The sequence below is a fragment of the Carcharhinus amblyrhynchos genome, chromosome 1, assembly GCF_965287045.1.
Source record: "Carcharhinus amblyrhynchos chromosome 1, sCarAmb.v2.hapA, whole genome shotgun sequence".
NCBI classification, from domain to species: Eukaryota; Metazoa; Chordata; class Chondrichthyes; order Carcharhiniformes; family Carcharhinidae; genus Carcharhinus; species Carcharhinus amblyrhynchos.
Genome location: NC_137324.1, coordinates 84,196,514 through 84,221,478, shown reverse-complemented (window position 1 = coordinate 84,221,478; position 24,965 = coordinate 84,196,514). Strand labels below are relative to the sequence as shown.

The 24,965-nt window shown below is 43.1% G+C and overlaps 1 protein-coding gene across 1 annotated transcript in view; it reads right to left on the bottom strand.

Annotated features, from left to right (window-relative positions):
- guf1 (GTP binding elongation factor GUF1) overlaps nucleotides 1-6,782 on the bottom strand; it is a 29,279-nt gene extending 22,497 nt beyond the window's left edge. The window contains exons 1-7 of the mRNA XM_080188113.1: nucleotides 6,630-6,782; nucleotides 5,328-5,439; nucleotides 4,157-4,305; nucleotides 3,380-3,460; nucleotides 2,653-2,730; nucleotides 1,950-2,033; nucleotides 1,461-1,525 (exon numbers count right to left, since the gene is read on the bottom strand). Coding sequence (XP_080044239.1) covers nucleotides 1,461-1,525; nucleotides 1,950-2,033; nucleotides 2,653-2,676 — 173 coding nt within the window. The 5' untranslated portion in view covers nucleotides 2,677-2,730; nucleotides 3,380-3,460; nucleotides 4,157-4,305; nucleotides 5,328-5,439; nucleotides 6,630-6,782. The remainder of the gene's footprint in view (nucleotides 1-1,460; nucleotides 1,526-1,949; nucleotides 2,034-2,652; nucleotides 2,731-3,379; nucleotides 3,461-4,156; nucleotides 4,306-5,327; nucleotides 5,440-6,629) is intronic.
- Nucleotides 6,783-24,965: the final 18,183 nt, after the last annotated feature.

Below are 24,965 nucleotides of genomic sequence, written 5' to 3'. Positions count from 1 at the left end.
GAAATTGTCAGACTTTCAGCCTCTCACAATGACAGTAAATCAGGATAGTGCGTGGCAGATGGAATTTGGAACCCACAATATTTTTTCTTTTTGACTGCAAATATTGTGAAAAGCTGGAACATGGAATGGGAGCAGGGGAATATTTAGCAGGAAAGGGAATTTTACTTCCAGTTGGAAGAATACAAAGAGAAAATCTATTGCTGCTGAAGTAAACAAAGTGAATTGCTACTGTACACACTTAAGTCACAACACACTGCTATAGAGCAGTCAGAAGTGGAGATCAATGGTAGCCAAGTATAGCTGTATCGTCATGCAAAAACTTACTCAGTTATCACTAAATAATAAACTATAAATACGTTCTTCAGTTTTACATTCGGAAAAAGGCCATTCTGTAAATGATATTAGGAAACAATCACTGTTATAATGTATTGCTGATGTTAAAGTAGCAGTGTTAGTTAAATGTTTTATTTGTTATCATTTAATAGTAGGCTTTATAACCAGCAAGAGACCTCCTACTTAAGCAAGGCCCCAGAGGGAGGAGGACAAAAACTGCATCCATCCGTTGAGTCATTTTAAAAATAATTTATACATTAATGGGATGTGTTGTTCACTAAGGCCAGTATTTATTGCCCACCCTCTTGAAAACTTATGAGCCAATTCGTTATACTGCTGAAGCCCATGTGGCAAAGGTACTTCCAGAGTGATGTTAGATAGGGAGCTCTAGGATTTTGACTCAGATGAAGCAGTTGAAGGAATGATATTTTACCAAGTCAGGATAGTATGTCTTGGAAGTTAACTCCCATGTATTTGCTGTCCCCATTCTTCTAGGTGGTGGAGGTCATACGTTTGGGAGGTGCTATTGAAGAAGCCTTGGTAAGTTCATTGCAACTGTGAGTGAGTGGTGGAGGGAGTGTGCTAAAGATAGATCAATGGCTTTGTTTCCCATTCACTAAGTTAGCTTTGGTATTCCTGAAGGATCATTTCTTGGTCCCTCTCCTTTACATGCTGTCCCTAGTGTCATCATCCATAGCCACAATGTCAGATTGCACATGTGTGCTAATGACATTCAGTTTTATTTTTCAACCTCTCCACTATTGCTAAATTGTCAGACTGCTAGTTTGACATCGGACGAACAAAATTTGCTAGGAAAATTGAAGTAGGGACTTTTGTTATGTTTTTGATCAATGGGGTAACACTTGAGAATATCGCTGGTTGGGGGAGGAGGGTTTTACCAACTGAGCTGAGTTAGGCAATCAATTCAATTAATTTGGAAGGTTATGAGTTGTATGTTTTGTCAACAATCATGGAATTAAAATCAACTCTGACTGAAATGGCAATACTTGGAAGCAGCCATTCTGGAAAACAAACCTGCCGCTTATTGTAGAATCTTGTTTTCATTTTAAAACATGAGTGCAAAGAAAGTACTCAGTAACATAATGATTTGAGTTAAAGATACTTACGGAGGAACTTTTTCAACAACCTTTTCCAAAACTTGATCAATGTTTGTTCCTAGTTTGGCTGAAATCTATGGTAAAAGCAAATGTAGAAGAAAGCATGAAGTGTAAATTCATAGCTAAGTGTTCTACATTGCCATGTCAATCCTTTCTTTTAAACCCAACTAGCTGTATGTAGACATAATATAACACCAGTTTTGTTTAATAGTTCTTTTTTACAAACTGGATCAAGATATAGTTTTCTAAGCAAGCAAATCCTGACTTCTCAGTATTTTGGGTTAAACTCTATATTGGTACTGTGTTTATATCATAGCTCTAATAATTATTGGAAAAATCTTTTGGCATACCAAACAAAATGCCGGATGAATATACAAATACCAAGCGTGCAGTAGCCATTACTGCCAATATCAACCACAATTAGCATTGTGGATAGTATCTGCAGACATTCACTGGACAAAGTCATTGGCCAACTTGACATCAAAAATGGTTTCATACCTGAATGCATTCCTCTTTAGGAATATCAAAGACTTTTTCAATCTGTTTTGCAACTCTGTCAGGTTCAGCATGTTTGAGATCAATCTACAGAGATAGGTTAACAAGCACTGTATTAAACTGAATGATCTGAAGAAGAATTATTCTATTTGTCTTAATTTTAAAATTCTCATCCTGGTTTTCTAACTCCTCTATAATTTGTCTCTCCCTGTCAGCCCATAACCCTCCAAGATGTCTAGGGCTCAGATAATCCTGGTCAATTGAGAATTCCTGATCTAATTCGCTTCAGCACTGGTGGCCAGGCCTTCAGTTTCCTAGGACGGAGAATTCCCGGGAATTCAAGAATTCCCTCACCACCTTTCTACTGTGTTTTCTGCCTGTAAGACATAAATTTAAGACCCATGTCTTTGACTAAGCTTTTGGCCATTTAACTTAATATCTCCTTATGTGGTTTGGTATCCACATTTTGATTTATGTTCCTGTGAAGTATCCACATTTTGTTTTATGTTCCTGTGAAGTGCCTTAGAATGTTTTATTACATTAAAGATGCTTTATAGATAAGTTGCTGTTCTTCTACTCAGTTTTTTGAAAGAGGACAAAAGACAATTGTTTGCATTCTTACAATGTAATCCTTTAAAAAGTACATTTAACTTGAAGAAAAGATCTACAAACAGCCAGAAATATATAAACTACTGTGTCTACTTACCTTGTTTATCACGGGAATTATCATTAGCTGGGATTCAAAGGCAAGAAAGAAGTTTGCCACAGTCTGGGCTTGAATACCCTGAGGAGTGGGGGGTGGTGGGAAAAATGAAATAGAAAATTTACTGAACAGTGTAATCTACAACGATACAAAAGGAAAATACTGCGGATGCTGGAATCTGAAACAAAACAGAGAATGCTGAGAAATCTCAGCAGGTCTGACAGCATCTGTGGAGAGAGAATAAAGCCAATGTTTTGAGTCTGGAAACATTGAGTTTGTCAGAGCTGCTAATGCAGTCTACAAACTTGACAAAAGTAGTGATAGACAAAATATGAATTGAACAACAGGTAGTTTTTCAGAGAATAACACATCTGAACAATGTCAAAGTTTCAACAAACTTATTCATTATAACAACAAAAACAGAAAATGAGCTAACATTTCAAGTCTGGATGACTTTTGTCACTGACCTGTTACCTCTGTTGTCTCTCCACAGATAATGTCAGACCTACTGAGATTTTCCAGCAATTTTCGTTTTTGTTTCAGATTCCAGCATCCACAGTGATTTGTTTTTATAGTTCACTGAAATGCTTGTTAATCAATACCCAAAACAGTGTAAGTTAAACAGTCACATTTCAGTCTAAAGTGCTGGTGTAACAGATATCTTGTTTTTAATGCAATGGTGGATGACTAAAACTAGACAAAGTATACAAGCTCAACTCGACCAATTTACCTCATTAGCATCCACTATCAGCAGTACACCCTGACAAGCAGACAGTGATCAAGAAACTTCATAGCTGAAATCCACATGACCCTGTGAGTAAAGGCAGAGTTAAAAATCTTCCACACGTATAAAAATATACTTTGCAAAAAAGAAATTTGATAACTTAAGATAGCCAGCAAAATGTATCTTTGTACATATAGCAAATGCAGTCCAATATGCAACTGTACATTTAAATACATAAATTATGCCACAGGGAGGCGGCGGCTTAGTGATACTATCACTGGACTAATCATCAAAGGCCCAGGATACTGCTCTGGGGGCCTGGGTCCAAACGCCACCATGGTAGGTGGTGAAATCTGATTTCAATAAAAAAGTCTAATAATGACCAATCATTCCAATTTTTGTAAAACCCATCTGGTTCAGAAATGTTTTCCAGGTCTACATATGACTCTTAATTGGCCTCACAGATCACTCAGTTCAAGGAATGGGCAATAAATGGCAGAGTCAGCGATGCCAACACCCCCAGACAAAGTTCAATGAAGTACTGAAACTGGTGTTTGACAGTGAAGTATCAATGGTTTGCAGCTACTTTCATTTACAAGTTCCCAGGCACATTTATTCTGACAGGACAGTCAAAAACTAACTTTGGGGATTTCTGGAAACCTGCAGCGCCCAGGACAATCACAGGCACAAAAGTGCCTTCAGATGGACTTGTTTGAGTTCAGTTCCCGAACTTGCTATCCTCAAAATAACAGCTGATGGCATTAAGAACTATTGTAAACTTACTGGTGTATCAATGAGGTTTAACAGATAGGTTCTCCCTGCATGATGGTAGAAGAGAGTTGCTGTTTGTGCTTTCACAGTGATACCTCGTTCTCGTTCCACTTGAAGTTTATCAAGTACTTGCTTGTTGCGTTCAGTTTTGACAATTGCCCCTGAAAATATATTAAAGTGAGATATTTTATCAATTAGATGCACCTAAATGCCGTACACCTTTAATGTAGTACCAAATTTTTTTGTCTTTTTATTCCGCAGGTGGAGGTCCACCTCGTTGTCAAACGAGGGGCATGCACACAGTGGGTCGTAGGTGGGCTGCTCTTGGAGGTTCCGGGAGTGGCCTAGTACTTCGTGTCGGTGTGTGTGCTTGATCCTGGACCGGTAGACGGGTGCCGCAACAGCTCGGTGACTAGCACTGCTGGCTGTGCAGGTACATGGATTTGGGCCTGTGTCTGTGGGAGTTTGTGCATTCTCCCTGTGGTTGCGTGGGTTTCCTCCGGGCGCTCCGGTTTCCTCCCACACCCCAAAGATGTGCTCTTAGGCTGATTGGTTTACCAAATTGACACTATTCTCCCCTGAATCTGGCTAAGTTAGGGGTTCCATTCGTAGACACGCAGGGTAGAATAGGTGTAGGGTGATGCGGCGGCGCGGGCTCGTTGGGCCGAAGGGCCTGTTTCCTGTGCTGGGTTGTTCTTTGTTCTAAATGTTAAAAAAACAAACATTTAAACAAACAAGAAGCCCTCAAAGCTTATTTCTGTCAGTCTGATCTCTAAAGACATTTGTTTCTTTTACATTTGGTATTCTAATTTTAAACCTGTTTTATTATTTTATATTTATCAGTACAGGTAGTTATCTCCAACATACACTGCTCTGACTCCAACTCTGTTATTCTCTGTTTACAAGTTGCCTTTACAGTTAAATCAGATATTGGTTCTGCAATTAAGTATCACTTGTTCTTCACACAGGATACAAAATTGTAACCAGTTGCAAGAGAGCAGGAACCACACTTAAATTTCAGTGATTAAAGCAGACCATTTAAGCTAAAAGGCGAAACAACAAAAAATGACAAATACTGCAAACCATCAAATTCATTCCAAAGTTGAATTGTTTAAAAAAAGGTTATAGTACATTTCAAGATTAAAGGGTAAATATGTAGTATTTGTTGCGCAAGACGACTTACCTGTTATCTCCAGGAGTCTATCAGCAAGTGTGCTTTTCCCATGATCTACATGCGCTATGATGCTGAAATTCCGAATATTTTCTATAGGAAATTCTGACAGGTCATAGCTATCCTGAAAAAGATGATCACAACTGTGGTTATGTGTGTGAAAGGGAGGAGGAACACATCTCAAGAGACAGAGCCATCCTACAAACAAGTTGGTTCCTGGTTTTAGATACAAAAAGAATACTACGATATATTTAATGATGACTTTATTTTTTTAAACCAAACAATGCAAATCACCTCGATTCATGTTTTAAATTTTGTGATGAAGTCTTAAGTATATAAAGAAAACAAGTGAAGTGAAAAATGCTGAAAATACATGTTTTTCAGCCCCTGTAAAGGCACTTAGCAGTGACCAGTAAGCAGAATTAAAGAACGATTAGGTCTTACAAACAGATTTTACCCAAAGCATTAACCTGTCATTTTTACTTGGCTGATGATCCTGTCACATATTTCCGTTACTTTGCTTCTTGGCAAATTAATTTATTTGGTGACACTGTGAAAATTCCCAATATTCTGATCCTTTAATTCAACATTATACACACAAATGCAATTTGTCTTAAACTACTGAATTTTACTGCTGCAATGCCAACATCTTGCTAGCCAGCAGGATAAATGCACGGCTGTCCAATTCCGTTCTATCACCTGATATCAGAGAGAAAAACCAGAACCAAGGCTAGTTTTATTAGGACCATGTATATTGATTAACTTCTAGGTTTCGTCATTTAGGTCAACAATTATAGATGATTAATGGCAGTCGATAATACCAATTCTTAAACCTGCACTGCAGCATCAGTGGCTTGGAGCAACAGTTGTTAGCTTTTAGATCAAATGCATGCTTAATGAAGATGAATACACAACCTGGAGGCTTCCTATGAAAGGGGTCAATCTGCAGTTTGTTCATCCTGTGACATGTTCCTGTAGTGATTATGTTGTGGCCATCAGTTTGCTAAGATCAAGCCCAAGATGGGGTGCAATGCCTTATCTTGTCTGTTTGGATCGTGTGTGTCTGTCCTGGAGACCATGAACTGGATTAAAGTGGGATTTGATTTTTGAAGCAAGAGGAGAATGGATTTGAGTTTGCCCGGTCCACTCCGAGCATTGGTTTTGTAACATTAAAAGAAGTGTGATCAGTAAGTTAAAGAGGGAGATACACGTGTGAATAATTAGAGTGAGGACCGCTCCTGAGTGAGAGATTGAGCAGCTGCAAGTAGCGGGGGAAAGACGCGGCACCATGTTACAGGCCTTCAGCTCCATCACCTTTTCCCGCTGTGGACGGCTTCCTCCTCCTCCTCCCCCAGGTGAGGCCGCTCCGGGCCCGCCGTGTAACAAACGCCGCCGCCCCCATCGCCTCACACACAAACCCAGCAGCCGGCCAAAGCCCACCAACATGGCGGCCGCACAGGGGGCGGGGCCAGGAGCATCCCACGTGACTCCGCGCACTCAGGGAACAACTGAGCATGCGCGGCCGCCAACTTTGCTGCACATGCGCAGATGGTTTTAGAATGTTGCAACTTTCCAGCGGGTGGAATTACCCGGGTAAAGTCCGGATCTGCAAAGAGTTATCTGGCGACGTCAAATAAAACATACATTGGTATTCATTTGAGAAAAAGTAACAGGAAATGGAATGCATTCATCCACTTTACAATTAAAATGTTTTGAAGAAGTTATATTGGCCTCAAAATCCCGAGATCCCAGTTGAGGCCATCGTCGTGTGCGGAACCTGCGCACATGAGGACGGCCTCAACAGGGATCTTGGGTTCATGTCACACTATCAGTAACCCCCACGACTTGCTTGGGCTTGGAAAGTCTCAATAACTGTCCTGGCTGGAGACAATACGCATCTCTTTAACCTGTGCTTAACCCTCACTCCACTCATTGTGCCTTTAAGAGTTGATTACCTACTAAGACTTGCATTCCAACCATTATTTTGTAAATTGAGTTTGTGTCTTTATATGCCCTGTTTGTGAACAGAACTCCCTCTCACCTGCTGAAGGGTCAGCACTCTGAAAGCTAGTGGCTTGTGCTACCAAATAAACGTGTTGGACTTTAACCTGGTGTTGTGAGACTTCTTACTGTGTTTACCCCAGTCCAACGGTGGCATATCCACATTGTGCAGAAGGATGTCATTTGTCTCATCAACTCTGCACCAATCACAATCCCATTCAGATCCTATCCCCATTACCCTACGCATTTATCCTAGCTAGTCCCCCTGACACTAAGGCAATTTAGCAGAGCCAACCCACCTAGCCTGCACATTTTTATACTGTGGTAGGAAACTGGAGCATCTGACGGAAACCCACAGAGACATGGGGAGAACGTGCAAACTCCATACAGTGATCCAAGCCAGCAATTGAACCTGTGTCTCTGGCCCTGTAGGGCGGCAGTGCTAACCACTGTACCACCATGCCGCCCATTAAAATGTTAACTTTGTTTCTCTCTCCACAAATGCTGCCTGACATGCTGAGTATTTCCAGCACTTTCTGTTTTCCGATTTCCACCCAATTAACAGTCAAACTAACATAGATGCAACTAATTTTATAACATTTCAACCATGCATAGACATAATTGGAATCCACATTGTGTCATTTTAAGAATGAATAAGAATTTATCAGATTAATTCTGGGGATGAAAGGATTGACATGTGAGGATAAATTAATCAGTTTGAGATTGTACTTGCTGGAGTTTAGAAGGATGAGAGGAGACCTGATTGAAGTCTATAAAATTTTAAAAGGGATTAATAAAGTAAATGTAGCCCAAATATTTCCATTTATGAGGCAATCTTGAACAAGAGGTCACGGGTATAGGTTGAAAGGTGGTAGATTTAATACTGAGATGAGGCTAAATTACTTCTCACAGACAATGGTGAATTTGTGGAGCTCGCTGCCGCAAAGCATGGTGGAGTCTGAATCGTTGAATGGTTCCAAGGGAGAAATAGACATTTTTTAATAAAATAGGAAAAGAGCGATATGAAGAACAGTTAGGGAGATGGAATTGAGTCTAGGGAGAGATCAGCCATGATCTGAATGAATAGCTGAGCAGACTTGTAGGGTTGAATTTGCCCACTTGTGCTCCTAATTCCAATGTTCCGAAGAAGAATTAAGGCTACAAGGTGTAATTATCATAAGTAGATCCCAGTGAATTCGAGGGAAACTCCTGGTTAACGGTTTCACTGTACTGTAACACTAACAAATCAGATTCATGCTTGAGAAGGTTTCCCTCTGGTATACCATGAGGGAATTTTCACATGAGGTGCACAATGAGTGCAGTGAATGGGCACACTGATTCAAAAAATTCAACATATTTGCTTTAAATGAATCCTAAGAGACCACGGAGATTAAGTTTATGGAAGATTATTCCTGTCCTAAATTGTTCTTGGGGAAAATGGAGGTAGGAAGCACATTGTGGGGGTGATGTTGGTTATGAACCTTTCAAGCTCAGTCACTTTTTGAGTTTAATGCAGCGCTTAGAAATATTTAATTGTTAACCCAAAATCTTAAAGAGGCATATCAACTTATTGTTTTTTTTCAGTTCTGGAGACTGTACCAGCCTAGCAATGTGACCTACAAGAGACACTAAAATCTCACAGATAATGGTTTGTAGTGATACAATCTAACGGAAATTGAACTTTCTAAAGGATGGCATGGTGGCACAGTGGTTAGCACAGTTGCCTTACAGTGCCAAGACCCAGATTCGACTCCTGGCTTGGGTCACTGACTGTGTGGAGTTTGCCCGTTCTCTCTGTGTCTGCATGAGTTTTCTCTGGGTGCTCTGGTTTCCTCCCATTGCCCAAAGATGTGCTGTTTAGGTGGATTGGCTATGCTAAATTGCTCCTTAGTATCAGAAGGACTAAGCTAGAGTAAGTGAATGGGATTATGGGGATTGGGTCTGTGGGGGATTGTAGTCGGTGCAGATTCGATGGCCCGAATGGCCTCCTTCTGCACTGTAGGATTCTATATGTATTTTTTTTTAGCAGTATGGGAATCCCCAAATGACTACACTTTACTCTTAAGTGTGGTTGACCAATGTTTAGTGATAGAAGTTCCATTTAATGAACGCAAGCATTTTGGTGATGCCTCAGATTTTGACTTTTGTACATCCAACTTTAAATTACTTATAAAGTGGATACTTACATAAGAGCAAAGTTAAATAATTTGGAGGGGGAATTGTGTACTTGAGTACTGATGAACATTAAGTATTGCTGATGCGTATGAAGTTACATTTCTCTACATTGAATTTCATTCCCCCTTGTGTTAGCCCGTTTGATGAGGTTATTTAGATCTTCCTGAAGACTACCTCCTCTGCTGCTTAACAAATTGCTCTACTGACTAGGCAGTCATCTGCAAAGAGTTTGATCTGACTTGAATCCATCTTGGATGTCACTTATAAAGCAAAACAAATGTGGGCACAGGGTGGTACTTAGGAGCATGCTGCTTTAAGACTGCTTTCCAGTTTGAGGCTTCCCTTTCACTACGACTCTGCTGTTTGGTAGGAAATTATCTTGCCCTTTGCAAAATATTTCCTCAGAGTGCATAGTGATCTAATTCATTCTGTAGCATTCTGCATGATACATGGTCCAAAGCATTGGAAAAATAAAATATTAATTGGTGATGCAATTGTCAATTGTCGTGGATGGTGAAGATGAGTTGTGATTCTGTTGATCACAATATGTGAAAGGAATGCTGTTCGGCAATAAGGATATTCTTCCCTTCAAGTTGTTTCATTAGCTGACTATCAGTGATGTGTTCCAGTATCTTAAAGCAAACTTAGTAAGTGAAATAGGTCGGTAGTTTGCTGGATCAGTAGGGGGTCCCTACTTTTAAACTGGAGACATGTTAAGATGTAGCCAGTTGACATGTAGTTTCCCTCTGTCTATGGATTGTTGAACAGTGTAGAGTTATTTTGGAACAAACTCACTAGCTGTACTTTTAAGTGCATGTTTGTGATATCACCAATATCACAAGCTTTAGATAGATCAATGCTGTGGAGGATTTTCTCAAAACTTTTTGTTGTAATTATAACATCAGGAATGTTCTTGTAGTGGTGCCTGCCTACCACTGATTCATGCTCAATTAATTTGATTCCTCCCTTTGAAGATGCTCTCAAACTGAGAGCTCAGAGCTTCTGTTCTTTTGTTGTCACCCAATAGTAACTTAGTCCCTATATGCAGAATTGGTGTTCCAATATGATCCTTTCATTTTGATTTATTATACCTCTGAAATTTCCTGCAGCTTTCTGTCCTGGCCAGCTAAATTTTGTTTACACTAGGCACATTGAATCTTCCTGTTGGCAACCAGTTGAGACTGTTCAAACTTAAACCAGGCTTCCCCTTTCTGGGAAGGACAATTTTTCCTTCAAAAATATTCAGCACTGGTACATAGTTTCTTCCTCTTGTGAACCTTTTTTGAGATAGCCAGTAAACATTCCAGAGTATATTTTGTGATGAATTTGTAGATTTACAAGATTATTTACACATTTGGTAAACATTTAGTTTGTATTTACTGAGTTGGACTCAGGAGAGTTTTTAAATAAGTGTTTTGTCATCTGTGTAACTTGGCTCTTAATGAAATCATCAATATTGATAGTCTGCCAGTGCACTACTTTCTTTGGTGGTTTTCTGTGCAGTAGCCTTAATGCAATACTCACATAACAGTGCTGTGTGGTCACATATCCTAGAATGAAGCCTAACAGATTTCACGAAAGCAAGTTGAGTAATGAAAAGAAGATCCAATATATTCTCAGTTCCTTTGTTATTGTCTCCTAGTAGTAAAGTTGACCGTCTGTATTAATGAGTGTCATTTACTATATTTATTAACTTGAAGTGAGTTTCCTGTATATTGGAATCCGTATGGATACCAAGGAGGATCTGGGACATTAAAATCTCCACTTTATATGATGGAGAGTGATATGTTGTTTCCAAAATATTGTTCGGCTAGTGTCTAGGTCACTTCATGAATCCTAAGTTTCTAATAGTAAACTCTAACAAAATGTCACCACACTAGAGGGCTAAATGGCACCACATTAACTGTGTCTGTTGAGGACAAATCAAGTCTCTCAAGAAATGGAAGTTGAGTTCTTGGCTGCGATAAAGACTCCTCCTCCATCTCTAATATATTTATCTTTATGATATACTGTGAAATCTTTTGGAAATATGTTTTCAGTGTTCATCAACGAGGATAAATCACAAGGGTCGGATGTAATCATAGATAGAATCATAGAAACCCTACAGTGCAGGAGGAGGCCATCAAGTCTGCACTGACTACAATCCCACCCAGGCCCTATTCCTCTAGTCCCACATATTTACTCTGCTAATCCCCTGACACAAGGGTCAATTTAACATGGCCAATCAACCTAATCCACATACCTTTGGACTGTGGGAGGAAACCAGAGCACCGGAGGAAACCCACGCAGACACAGGGAGAATGTGCAAACGTCACACAGACGGTGTCCTGAGGTCGGAATTGAACCCGGGTCCTTGGCACTGTGAGGCAGCAGAGCTAATGACCGTGCCACCATACAGCCCTACGTAATGTGCCTCAGGCTGTTAAAGAAAACCAGGGATGAAATTGTGGAATGTGTTACCATCATTTTCCAATCTTTACTAGATGTAGTTGAGGTGCTGGAGGAAGGAAAGGTTGCTAATGTTGTACCTTTGTTTAAAAAGGGAGATTTAATAATTACAGGCCAGACAGTCTGAACTCAACAGTTGCCCAATTATTGGAATCAATTCTGAGGGACAGGATAAACTGTCACTTAGAAAGACACAATTAATCAAGAATAGTCAGCATCGATTTATATAGAAAAGGTTGTGTCTGACTAATTTGATTTAATTTTTTGAGAAAATAATAAACAGGATGGATGAGGGTAGAGTAGTTGATGTGGTCTAGAGGGATTTTAGCAAGGCTTTTGACAAAATTCCACTGGTTAACATAATAAATGTAACGTAAATGTAAATGCCAATGTAAGCCTGATTTCAAAAAGGAAGGTAGAGAGAAAATAGTGAACTAAAGCTCAGTAAGCCTAACGTCGATAGTAGGGAAGTTGCTAAAGTCCATTATCAAGGATTTCACAGCACATTAGGAAAGTGGCACAATGAGACAAAGTCAGCCTGCATTTACGAATGTTTGACAAATCTACTGGAATTCTTTGAGGATGTAACTGGCAGAGTTGACCAGAAAGAATCAGTGGATATGATTTATTTAGATTTTCAAAAGGCTTTTGTCAAGTTCTCACATAGCAGATTACAGTGTAAAATTAATGTGCATGGGATTGTAGGCAGTGCCTTGAGGTGGATAGAAAGCTGGTTCACAGGTAGGAAGCAGAGTTGGAAGAATTGGGTATTTTCTGATTGGTAAGCAGTGACTAGTGAGTACTGCAGCGATTTATACTAGGATCCCCAACAAGGATCATTATATATTAATGATTTTGAAGAGGGAACTAAATGCATTATCTTAAGATTTGCAGATGGTGCAAAGTTGGGTGGAAGGGTGAGCTGTGAGGAGGATGCAGAGATGCTTCAGCGTGATTTGGAAAGGCTGAGTGAGTGGGTATATACATGGCAGATGCAGTATAATGTGAATAAATGTGAGGTTCTTCACAGACATGCTTGGCAAAGATCTGGTTTGGGCACTCCAGAGATATGTTCAGAGCGTCCAGCAGCTCTCTAACTCAGGACATTGTGGGGTGGGAGGGGTGGTGGTGGTGGGGGAGGGGGGGGGGTGAGGGAGGAGGAGACAGATGTATCTCTGGTTGGGAGGGGAGGAAGAGGATGGCCCGATCATTGTCTAGTGGGATGGGGGGTTGGCGGAGGGAGGCCAGATGGTTCTCTGGTAGCAGTAATAGTAAGACAGATTATTACTTGAATGGGTGTAAATTGAGAAGGATGGATACTTAGTGAGACCTTGATATCCACGTGCATCTGTCACTGAGAGTAAGCACGCAGGTGCAGCAGGCAGTAAAGAAGGCAAATGGTGGGGGCGATTTTACCATTTTGATTTTAAGTGCTGAATCTGGGCGCAATTCAGGTCCAAGTTGGAAACCTGTTCTCGGGTGCCCCCCCACGCACTTAGCTTAAAAAAAGTTGCGAGTCTGAATTGTGTTGTTGGGGCTTATCGCACCTGAAACGCTGCTCCGGTTAGAGCCTTCAACTGCGCATGTGCAGTGAGAAAAATGTTCGAAAAATGCCCATCTGTGACATTGCTCCCGGGCCGCAAAAAGCGGGGGAACAATGGCCCCCACTGACATCGCCCCACCCCCAACAACATAACTGCCTCCCCCTTATCCACACACCCCCAGCTACCCAGACCAATTGCGACACCCTTCACCCCCCCACCAGAGATCCACTTCACCTCCATCCACCATACCCCCCTCCACCCCCCCAACCAGAGGGCGATCTGGCGTCCCTAGACCCCCGCCCTCCATGAGAGAACCATCTGGCCTCCCTCTGCCACCCCCCCATCCCACTAGACAATGATCAGGCCATCCTCTTCATCCCCTCCCAACCAGAGATACATCTGTCTCCTCCTCCCTCACCCCCCCCCTCCCCCACCACCACCACCCCTCCCACCCCACAATGTCCTGAGTTGGAGAGCTGCTGGAGGCTCTGAACATATCTCTGGAGTGCCCAAACCAGATCTTTGCCGAGCATGTCTGTTTCACACCGAATCCGCTCAGGCGAACGCAATGGTAAAGGGGGAAATGCAGGTAAGTTTGGGTGTCCATCTTATTAAGTCAATTTAAATGCATGCAAATTGACGTCGTGCCCGTTACAAGCACAGTTTGGATCGCAGCCATTTCTGGGCCTTGGTAAAGTGAGCATATACATGGGCGCGGGTGCAGATCAGGCTAATCGCCTCACGCCCGACTTTACCAAGTTTTCGTGCTCCAAAATGGGCGCGACGCAATGGTAAAATCAGGTCTGGTATGTTGACCTTCATAGTGAGAGGATTTGAGTATAGGGATAGGGCTGTTTTACTGAAATTGTGTAGTATGTTGGTGAGGCCACAGCTGGAATATTGTGTGGAATTTTGGTGTCCTTATCTGAGGCAGGATATCCTTTCTGGAATCTGAAAAGAAAACCAAAAACGCTGGAAAAACTCAGCAGGCCTGACAGAATTTGTGGAGAGAGAATAGAGCCACCCAGACTCAAAGGGCCTAATTTTACCAGCCTGTTTTTGTGCGTGAAAACTTGACAAAGTTGGGTGTGAAGCGAGTAGGGCAATCTGCGCTCTTCCTGCCTTTACCACTACTCGAAAATGGCTGCAATCGGGGCCATGCCCGAAACAGGCGCGATGGCCATTTAAATGTATTTGCGTGCAATTAAATTTACTTAATGGGCTGCACACCCAACTTTACTGGCACTTTCCCCTTTACCGTCATGTTTGCCCATCCAGAATCAGCGTGAAACAGGCATGCTCTACAAAAGTCCAATTCAAGCGCTCCAGTTAGTGAGGAGGTAAGTGCTGAGTCTCCAACAGCTTTCTGCTTCAGTTAGGTGGGGGAGAAGGGGAGGTCTGTTGCCAGTCTGCCTGAGATTGGTGGGGAGAAAGTGGGGAGGGGCCTGTGATCGGTCTGGATGGCAGAGGGTGTCGGGGGATAAGGGGGTCAGTAATGTTGTGGAGTGGGGCATTGTCTGTGGGGACCAAGGGGAGACATTATCCGGCTCGGGAGGGATGTGGCAGGAAAGCCTCATTCTACCATTTTGTTTCCGCGCATGTGCAGTTGGAGGTGCTGATCGGAGCTGCAGGGTTTTGGGCATGTTAAGCCCCACCCACTGGCTTGCGCATCGCGATTTGAAATCACTGATATTTTTTCAGGCATAGTGCATATAGAAGGGGCCTGTGAACGGGATAAAAGTCAGATTTGAAACACTCCCAGTTACAAGTCTGCCTCGCACTTAGAATCAAAATGGTAAAATAGGACCCAAAATGTTGGCTGTATTCTCTCTCCACAGATGCTGTTAGACCTGCTGAGTTTTTTCAGCATTTTCTGTTTTTGTTATAAAATCCCATCTGGTTCACTAATTCCCTTTAGGAAATCTGCCATCCTTATCCTGTCTGTTCTACATGGTTGATTCTTAAAATGCCCCCTTCAAGAGCATTTAGAGATGGGTAATAAATATTGGCCCCGACAGCAATGCCCAGATATGAACAAATTAAAAAAAAGGAAGATCTGTGTTACATCAATGATCCAAAAAAAACCAACCTTTCCGAAAATGATATAATTAATTATATTTTATGCAACCACCAGATGGCACTATGAGCAAAGGAATGACAGTATTGAATAAAGCCAGCATCAACGTTTATGTCTTGCCAGCCATTAAAGCACCTGTTGGTGATATTGTCTCTGCCGATAATGCTGTATCTATTGGTGATTTGGGAATCCAATATTAAGGAGGTAGTACAGGCCATTTAGAAAATCCACTACAATTGAACAGAATCATCTTGATTTTATGAAATTGTCATAGAACCATAGAAACCCTACAGTGCAGAAAAAGGCCATTTGGCCCTTCGAGTCTGCACTGACCACAACCCCACCTATTCCCTACCCCCATATCAGTACATATTTACCCACTAATCCCTCTAACCTAGCATGGCCAATTACCCTCTTTGGACTGTGGGAGGAAACCGGAGCACCCGGAGGAAACCCACACAGACACGAGGAGAATGTGCAAACTCCACACAGACGGTGACCCAAGCGGGGAATCGAACCCAGGTCCCTGGAGCTGTGAAGTAGCAGTGCTAACCGTTGTGCTACCGTGCTGCCTACGATAATTTGTGTTCAACAAATTTATCAGAGTTCTTTGAGGATATAACAAGCAGGGTTGATAAAGGAAAAGCAGGAGGAATAGTGTTTATGGATTTCCTAGTGACATTTGATAAGATTACCACACAAGCTAAGAGTTTATACCATCTGGCATATGAGGAAATCAATATCTGGCATGTGGGAGGCTTTCAAGTGTAAGTTGATACGGATTCAGGACCAGCACTTTCCTGTGAGGATGAAGGATAAGTATGGCAAGTTTTGGGAACCTTGGATAGCGAGAGATATTGTGAGTCTAGTCAAAGAGGAAAAGGAAGCATTTGTCAAAGCTAGGAGGCTAGGAGCACATGAAGCAAGTGTGGAATACAAGGAAAGTAGAAAGAAACTTAAGCAAGGAGAGCTAAAAGGGGTCATGAAATGCATTGGCCAGCAGGATTAAGGAAAATCCTAAGGCTTTTTATACATATATAAAGGGCAAGAGGGTAGCCAGGGAGAGGGTTGGCCCATTCAAGGACAAGGGAGGGAATCTATGTGTAGAACCAGAGGAAACTGGTGAGATATTAATTGAGTACTTTGCTTCAGTATTCACCAAAGAAAAGGACTTGGTGGATGATGAGTCTGGAAAAGGATGTGTAGATAATTTGAGTCATGTTGAGATCAAAAAGGAGGAGGTTCTTGAGAAACATCAAGGTAGACAAGTTACCAGGGCCTGATGGGATATACCCCAGAATACTGAGAGAGGCAAGAGAGGAAATTGCTGGGGCCTTGAGAGAAATCTTTGTATCCTCACTGGTTACAATGATGTAGAGATGCCGGCGTTGGACTGGGGTAAACACAGTAAGAAGCCTCACAACACTAGGTTCCACACACATCTGACACACACCTTCACATGGGATCACAACACCTTCTACACACCTGACAAAGGAACACGATTCCCGAAAGCTTGTGGGATAACTATCAAATAAACTGGTTGGCCTTTAACCTGGTGTTGTGAGACTTATTTCAGGGGAGGTCCCAGAGGATTGGAAAATAGCCAGTGTTGTCCTTTATTTTAAGAAGGGTAGCAAGAGTAATCCAGATAATTACAGGCCAGTAAGCCTTACATTAGTGGTAGGGAAATTATTGGAGAGGATTCTTCGAGACAGGATTTATTCCCGCTTGGAGATAAGTGGACGTATTAGAGAGAGCAATATGGTTTTGTGAAGGGGAAGTCATGTCTTATAAACTTGATCAAGTTTTTCGAGGAAGTGACAAAGATGATTGATGAGGATACGGCAGTGGATATTGTCTACATGGACTTCAGTAAGGCCTTCAACAAGGCAGACTGGTGTAGAAGATGGAGTCGCATTGGATCAGAGGTATGCTGGCAAGATGGATACAAAACTGGCTTGGTCAAAGAAGACAGAGGGTAGCAGTGGAAGGGTGCATTTCTGAATGGACGGCTGTGACAAGTGGTGTTCCTCAGGGGTCAATGCTGGCACCTTTGCTGTTTGTAATATAAATAAATGATTTGGAGGAAAATGTAACTGGATTGATTAGTAAGTTTGCGGACAACACAAATGTTGGTGGATTTGCTGATAGAGATGAGGACCATCAGAGGGTACAGCAGGATTATAGATCAGTTGGAGACTTGGGTGGAGAGATGGCAGATGGAGTTTAATCCGGACAAATGTGAGGTAATGCATATTGGAAGGTCTAATACAGATAGGAAATGTACAGTAAATGGCAGAACCCTTGAGAGTATTGATAGACAGAGGGATCTGGCTGTACAGGTACACAGGTCACTGAAAGTGGCAATGCAGGTCGAGAAGGTAGTCAAGAAGGCATACGGCATGCTTGCCTTCATCGGCTGAGGTATTGAATTTAGAAATTGACAAGTCATGTTGACACTTTATAGAACCTTAGTGAGGCCGTGCTTGGAATATAGTGTTCAATTTTGGTCACCACATTACCAGAAGGATGTGGAGGCTTTGGAGAGGGTACAGAAAAGATTTACCAGGATGTTGCCTGGTATGGAGGGCATTAACTATGAGGAGAGGCTGGAGAAACTTGGTTTGTTCTTACTGGAGCGACGGAAGTTGAGGGGAGACTTGATAGAAGTCTACAAGATTATGAGAGGCATGGACAGAATGTATAGTCAGAAGCTTTTTCCCAGGGTGGAAGAGTCAATTACTAGGAGGCATAGGTTTAAGGTGCAAGGGGCAAGGTTTAAAAGAGATGTACAAGGCAGATTTTTTACACAGAGAGTCGTGGGTGCCTGGAACTGTTGCCAGGGGAGGTAGTGGAAGCGGATACGGTAGTGATTTTAAGGGGTGTCTTGGCAATGAATAAGATGGGAATAGAAGGATATGGTCCCCAGAAGCGTAGTTGAGTCAGGCAACATAGTCGGTGCAGGCTTGGAGGGCCAAAGGGCCTGTTCCTGTGCTGTAATTTTCTTTGTTCTTTGTTCTTTGAAAAAACACTAGGTTGGATAGAGAATTAGTTTACTTGCATTGGAGGTAATTCAGAGAAGGTTCACTAGGTTGATTCCTGTCATGAAGGAAAGGTTGGGCCTTTACCACTGCAGTTTAAAAGAATAAGAGGTGATCTTATTGAAGCATTAAGATTCTGAGTGGATTTGATAGGGTTGATGCTGAGAGGACCTTTCTGTTTCTATTCCTATCTCAGTGTGGTAAATTACCATACGTTTCTGCCTTTGACTTTTCCATGGTAAATGCATTACTCTTCAGATAGTGATTCAGTTGAATAAATTACAAGACCTTTAGAAGTTTTTAAAATGGAATCTCAAAGGAAATTTACAATCAATGAAATAGCTTTGGTGTGTGGTCACCGTTAGGTATGATGTAAGAAGTGGCAGATGGAATACAATGTGGCAAAATGTGAAGTCATGCACTTTGGAGGGTAGAATGGAGGCATAGACTACCTTCTAAATGGGAAAATGCTCAGGAAATCAGAAACACAAAGGGACTTGGGAGTCATTGTTTCAGATTCTCTTAAGGTTAACGTGCAAGTTCAGTCGGCGGTTAGGAAGGCAAATGCAATGTTAGCATTCATGTAGAGAAGGCTACAATACAAGAGCAGGGGTGTACTTCTGAGGCTGTATAACTCTCTGGTCAGACCCCATTTGGAATATTGTGAGCAGTTTTGGGCCCCATATCTAAGGAAGGATGTGCTGGAAAGGCTCTAGAGGAGGTTCACAAGAATGATCCCTGGAATGAAGAGCTTGTCATATGAGGAATGGTTGAGGACTCTGGGTCTGTACTCACTGGAGTTTAGAAGGGTGAGGATCTTATTGAAACTTACAGAATATTGTGAGGCCTGATAGAGTGGACGTGGAGTGGATGTTTCCACTAGTAGGAAAACCTAGGGCCAGAGGGCACAACCTCAGGCTAAAGGGATGGACCTCGGGGTCCTTGTGCATGAGTCGCAAAAACCCAGCCTGCAGGTGCAGCAGGTGGTCAGGAAGGCGAATGGGATGCTGGCCTTCATAGCGAGGGGGATTGAATATAAAAGTAGGGAGGTCTTGCTGCAGCTGTATAGGGCATTGGTGAGGCCGCAGCTGGAGTACTGTGTGCAGTTTTGGTCGCCGCACTTACGCAAGGATATTTTGGCCTTGGAGGGAGTGCAGAGGAGGTTTACTAGACTGATCCCGGAGTTGAGGGGGTTGAGCTATGAGGAGAGGCTGAATAAACTAGGCTTGTACTCGTTAGAGTTTAGAAGAATGAGGGGAGATCTCATTGAGACGTATAAGATGATGAATGGGATGGATAGGATAGAGGTGGAGAGACTGTTCCCGCTCAGAAAGGACAGTAGGACTAGGGGGCACAGCCTCAAGATAAAAGGGGGGCGGTTTAGAACAGAGTTGAGGAGGAACTTCTTCACTCAAAGGGTGGTGAATCTCTGGAATTCTCTGCCCGTTGAGGTGGTGGAGGCTGCCTCGCTAAATATTTTTAAGACGTGGGTTGATGGGTTTTTGATAAGCGAGGGGATTAAGGGTTATGGGGAGAGGGCGGGAATGTGGAACTGAGCCACGACAGATCAGCCATGATCTTATTGAATGGCGGGGCAGGCTCGAAGGGCTAGATGGCCTACTCCTGCTCCTATTTCTTATGTTCTTATGTTCTTATTATGTTCTTAAAGCAGTGGTGAATCTGTGGAACTGTTTGCTGCAGAAGGCTGTGGAGGTTAGGTCGTTGAGTGTCTTTAAGACTGAGGTAGATAGGTTCTTGATTAATAAGTGGATTACGGGTTATAGGAAAAGGCAGGAGAATGGGGATGAGAAAAAAAATCAGCCATGATTGAATGGCTGGGCAGCCTTGGTGGGCTGAGTGGCCAAATTCTGCTCCTATGTCTTATGGCCTTATAATGGTAATGCAGCACCATTTGGACAACAAAGCTTTGAGGTTTGTGTCAAATTGCTCATCTGCTGTTTATTATTTTGTGCATAACATTCTCCTTGCTTATTTTGTAAGCAAATTATAGCTTAAAAACATCACAGTGTTACTCAGAAGGACAATGCGACAGATGGAAATATTTTCATTGGTCCGCTTTGCTAGCCACAAGTAAGAAATTGCATGGGGGATCTTTATTTGTGTTCTTCTGAACCTGATTGGGATTGCTTGATGTTGATTCTGGGGAACAATAGATTTTTTCATCATAATCCCACAGTGAAGAATGTAGGAAACCTCATGGGATTTGATTGTGGTCTTAGCTCCACTTTTCTGTCTGCCCCCATAAACTTTGACTCACTCCCTAGTAGATAAAAAAGGTCTAAAAATCATGCATTTAATTACCCAGCCTTGACTGCTCTCTGTGCTAGTGAATTCCAAAGATTAAGCGAAGAAATTTGCCCTCATCTTTGACTTAATTGGAAGATCCCTTATTTCTATTTATGGATTTCCCCAAGAGGGGAAATGTCCTTTCATCATCTACCCCGTCAAGTTCACTCAGAATCTTAATGTTTCAATAAGATCACCTCTTATTCTTCTAAACTTCAGTGGTAAAGGCCCAATCTTTCCCAACTCCTTCATCCCAGAAATCAACCTGGTGAACCTTCTCTGAATTGCCTCCAATGCAAGTAAGTAAATTGTCTTTCCAAGCAAATGTTTATCCAGACGCCATAAAATTTTATGTGATAATCTTATCAAATGTCTTTTGGAAATTCAGAAACACCAATCCTCCTGCTTTTCCTTTAAAACCCTACTTTTAATATTCTCAAAGAACTCTGATAAATTTGTTGAACACAGTTTCATAAAATCAAGCTAATTCTGTTTAATTGTAGTGGGTTTTCTAAATGACTGGCTACTACCTCTTTAATAAACATTTGGAGAGGTATAATATGATTAAGAATAGTCAGCATGGCTTTGTCAAAGGCAAATCATGCTCTACGAGCCTGATGGAATTTTTTGAAGATGTGACTAAACACATTGATGAAGGAAGAGTAGTAGATGTAGTTTATATGGACTTCAGCAAGGCGTTTAATAATGTGCCCCATGCAAGGCTTATTGAGAAAGTGAGGGGGCATGGGATCCAAGGGGACATTGCTTTGTGGATCCAGAACTGGCTTGCCCAGAGAAGGCAAAGAGTTGTTATAGATGGATCATATTCTGCATGGAGGTCAGTCACCAGCGGAATGCATCAGGGATCCATTCTGGGACCTTTACTCTTTGTGATTTTTATAAATGACTTGGATGAGGAAGTGGAAGGATGGGTTGGTAAGTTTGCTGATGACACAAAGATTGGAGGTGTTGTGGATAGTGTGGAGGGATGTCAGAAGTTGCAGCAAGACATTGATAGGATGCAAGACTGGGTGGAAAAGTGGCAGATGGACTTCAACGCGGATGAATGTGAAGTGGTTCATTTTTGCAGGTCAAATAGGGTGGCAGAATATAATACTAATGGGTGGACTCTTGGCAGTGTGGAAGATCAGAAGGATCTTGGGGTCCGAGTTCATAGGACACTCAAAGCAGCTGCGCAGGTTGAAGCTGTGGTTAAGAAGGTGTATGGTATACTAGCCTTCATCAATCGAGGAATTGGATTTAGGGGTCAAGAGATAATGTTGCAGCTATATAGGCCCCTGGTCAGACCCCACTTGGAGTACTGTGCTCCAAGTCTGGTCGCCTCATCACAGGAAGGATGTGGAAGCCATAGAAAGGGTGCAGAGGAGATTTACAAGGATGTTGCCTGGATTGGGTGGCATGCCTTATGAGGATAGGTTGAGGGAGCTCGGCCTTTTCTCCTTGGAGAGACGAAGGACGAGGGGTGACCAGATAGAAGTGGATAAGATGTTGAGGGGTATTGATCGAGTGGATAGTTAGAAGTTTTTTCCCAGGGCTGAAATGGTTGCCACAAGAGGACACAGGTTTGAGGTGCTGGGGAGTAGGTACAGAGGAGATGTCAGGGGAAGTTTTTCACTCAGAGGCTGGTGGGTGCGTGGAATGGGCTGCCAGCAATGGTGGTGGAGGCAGATTCGATAGAGTCTTTTAAGAGATTTTTAGATAAGTACATGGAACTTAGTAAGATAGAGGGTTATAGGTAAGCCTAGTAATCTCTAAGGTAGGGATATGTTCGGCACAGCTTTGTGGGCCAAAGGACCTGTATTGTGCTGTAGTTTTTCTATGTTTCTATAATGGATTCCAGAATTACTAACAGGTACAGCATTATCGACAGAGACAATCTCACTGACAGAGAAGGCATTACTGACAGAGACAACATCACTGACAGAGACAGCACAGTGTTATGCACTACAATATGTTAATGTTTGCTATCACCTTATGTTCCGTTAGGAAAAGAACATCGACAATTGCACAGGAAACGACATAGACTGGTGTGTCTGACCTGCGGCAGCTGACTAGCATAGAGGAGTGTGCCATGGAGCTGGCAGGGCAGTAATGGGCCTTCTCGAATGGTCACCGTCAGCCAGGTCAGCATCCAACATGCAAGTGAGCAGAAGCGCACGCACAACTTAGGTTCTCCTTGAGGTAAGTGCGCTGCTGCATGGACTATTTTGCCTCCCTCCCCCGCCGAATGTGTGTTCCCTTTTACAGCTCTGGACTCAAATAAACCTAGCTCTTCGGGTATTGCTACTGCCCTCACTGCCCTGGACCAAACTGCACACGTGCCCCGGAATGATACTTTGGAGGGAGACACTGAGGAATCCTCAGAGAGCAGCACCACTAAAGCGTACCAACACAGAGACGATCACCACGGTGGGTATCTTTAGTGTTGAGACTTCTGAATCACAAACTGGTGAGCGCAGGTGGCTGCTGCTCCCCCAAAGTGCCAGGTGTGAGAGCGCCTCACAAAGGTGACACACTGTGTTCTTGGAGAGCCGCAGCCGGCGAAGGCACATCGCCTCCTAGAGGGCCTTGAAGGAATCACAGGCCTGTACCTTTTTGCCCTCAGCACTCTCTGCCTTCTGTGCACTCTCTTGGGAGGCTGCCCATCCACTTTCTGGCCCTCAGCAGCAGCCCCCCTCCCTCCTTCCTGATGGCCTAGTGATAGCTGCTCTTGCAGTGGTCTCTCTACACCGTCACCTCCTGAGCCGCCTCTTCCTCCTCCTCCATCCCTGCTGCCACCAACATGGCCAGCTCTAGATCGAGCAAACCGAGATCCATCTGCACAATGGGGTTTGGAAAGAACGTAAAATGATGGATTATTCTCATTGGCTGCACAGACCCAGCACCACTCCAGTCCCTCACTGTGGGAGCTGGCAACCCCACACAATCCATGGTGCCATGCATGGCCCAATTAGGGTTGTGTGAGATTCCCATCATGACAAATACTGGTACAGATTATACAGGTCTGTGTGCAGATGTGGGCAATGCACACCTTTGAGCCATTGCTATGTGTGTAACTGCAGTATCTGTTACAGGCATGTGTTGCTGGTCTGTGTCACAGGGCAGGGACAGCCTGCGAATCAGCACCAGATCTGTGCCCAGTGACAGCAGATTCCATGTAGTCCATATCTGAACCTCTTCACCCCAGCCTGGAGCAGCAGTTGCTTCATCTGGTTAGGCCTCATTCACATGGTACTCTCCACTCCCACCCCAGAACACCAGCACTTAGTAGAATCCCTGACCACACCCCACGGCAAGACAATGCCACTGCAAAGTATCGTGGAGGGGAAGGGTGAGCAGGGCCCTTGAGGCTGCCTCCCACAGTACTCGACAGTGCTGTCTAGGAGGAGTGAGGGGGTGTGGGGAAGAGGGAGCCCTCGAGGCTGCCTCCTACAATGCACTTCAGCACTGCCCATGGGGTAGGATGGGGGTGGCAGCAAGGGAGATGAGTGGAACTTCACCCAGAGAGCTGTGAGGAAATAGAAGCCCCCCCCTCCCCCCGCCCGGTCCCCACCCACCCCCAACTCCAGATATCACTGGTCCATGGGCCAACACCTGATGACAGCAGGAGGAAGGCCACCAGGCATCTCCAGGGTCTGCCAGCAACATCCCCTGCGCTCCACTAGCAGCACCTACCTCCTCACGCCAGTTCAAGGCTGCCAAACCAGGGTGAGACTTTTATATACCTCCTCGCGCCAAAGTTACATCTCGCCAAAGAATCCACATGGTAATCTCTGCTCACATCTGCATCTGCACCTGCCTGTTTTCTGCAGGTTTCCAGCGGTGTCATTTTTCTCTGCCCACGTCATAAAAGCTGGTGGGAAACCTGCAAAATAGCCAACCCACCAGAAATGGTGCGGGTCGTGGTGGGAGAATTGCGACCAGTACCACCAACAAAACAGCATTACTAATAGAGACAGCATTACCAACAGATACAACATTACTGACAGATACAGCATTACTGACAGATAGAGTACCACTGACAGAGACAGTATCA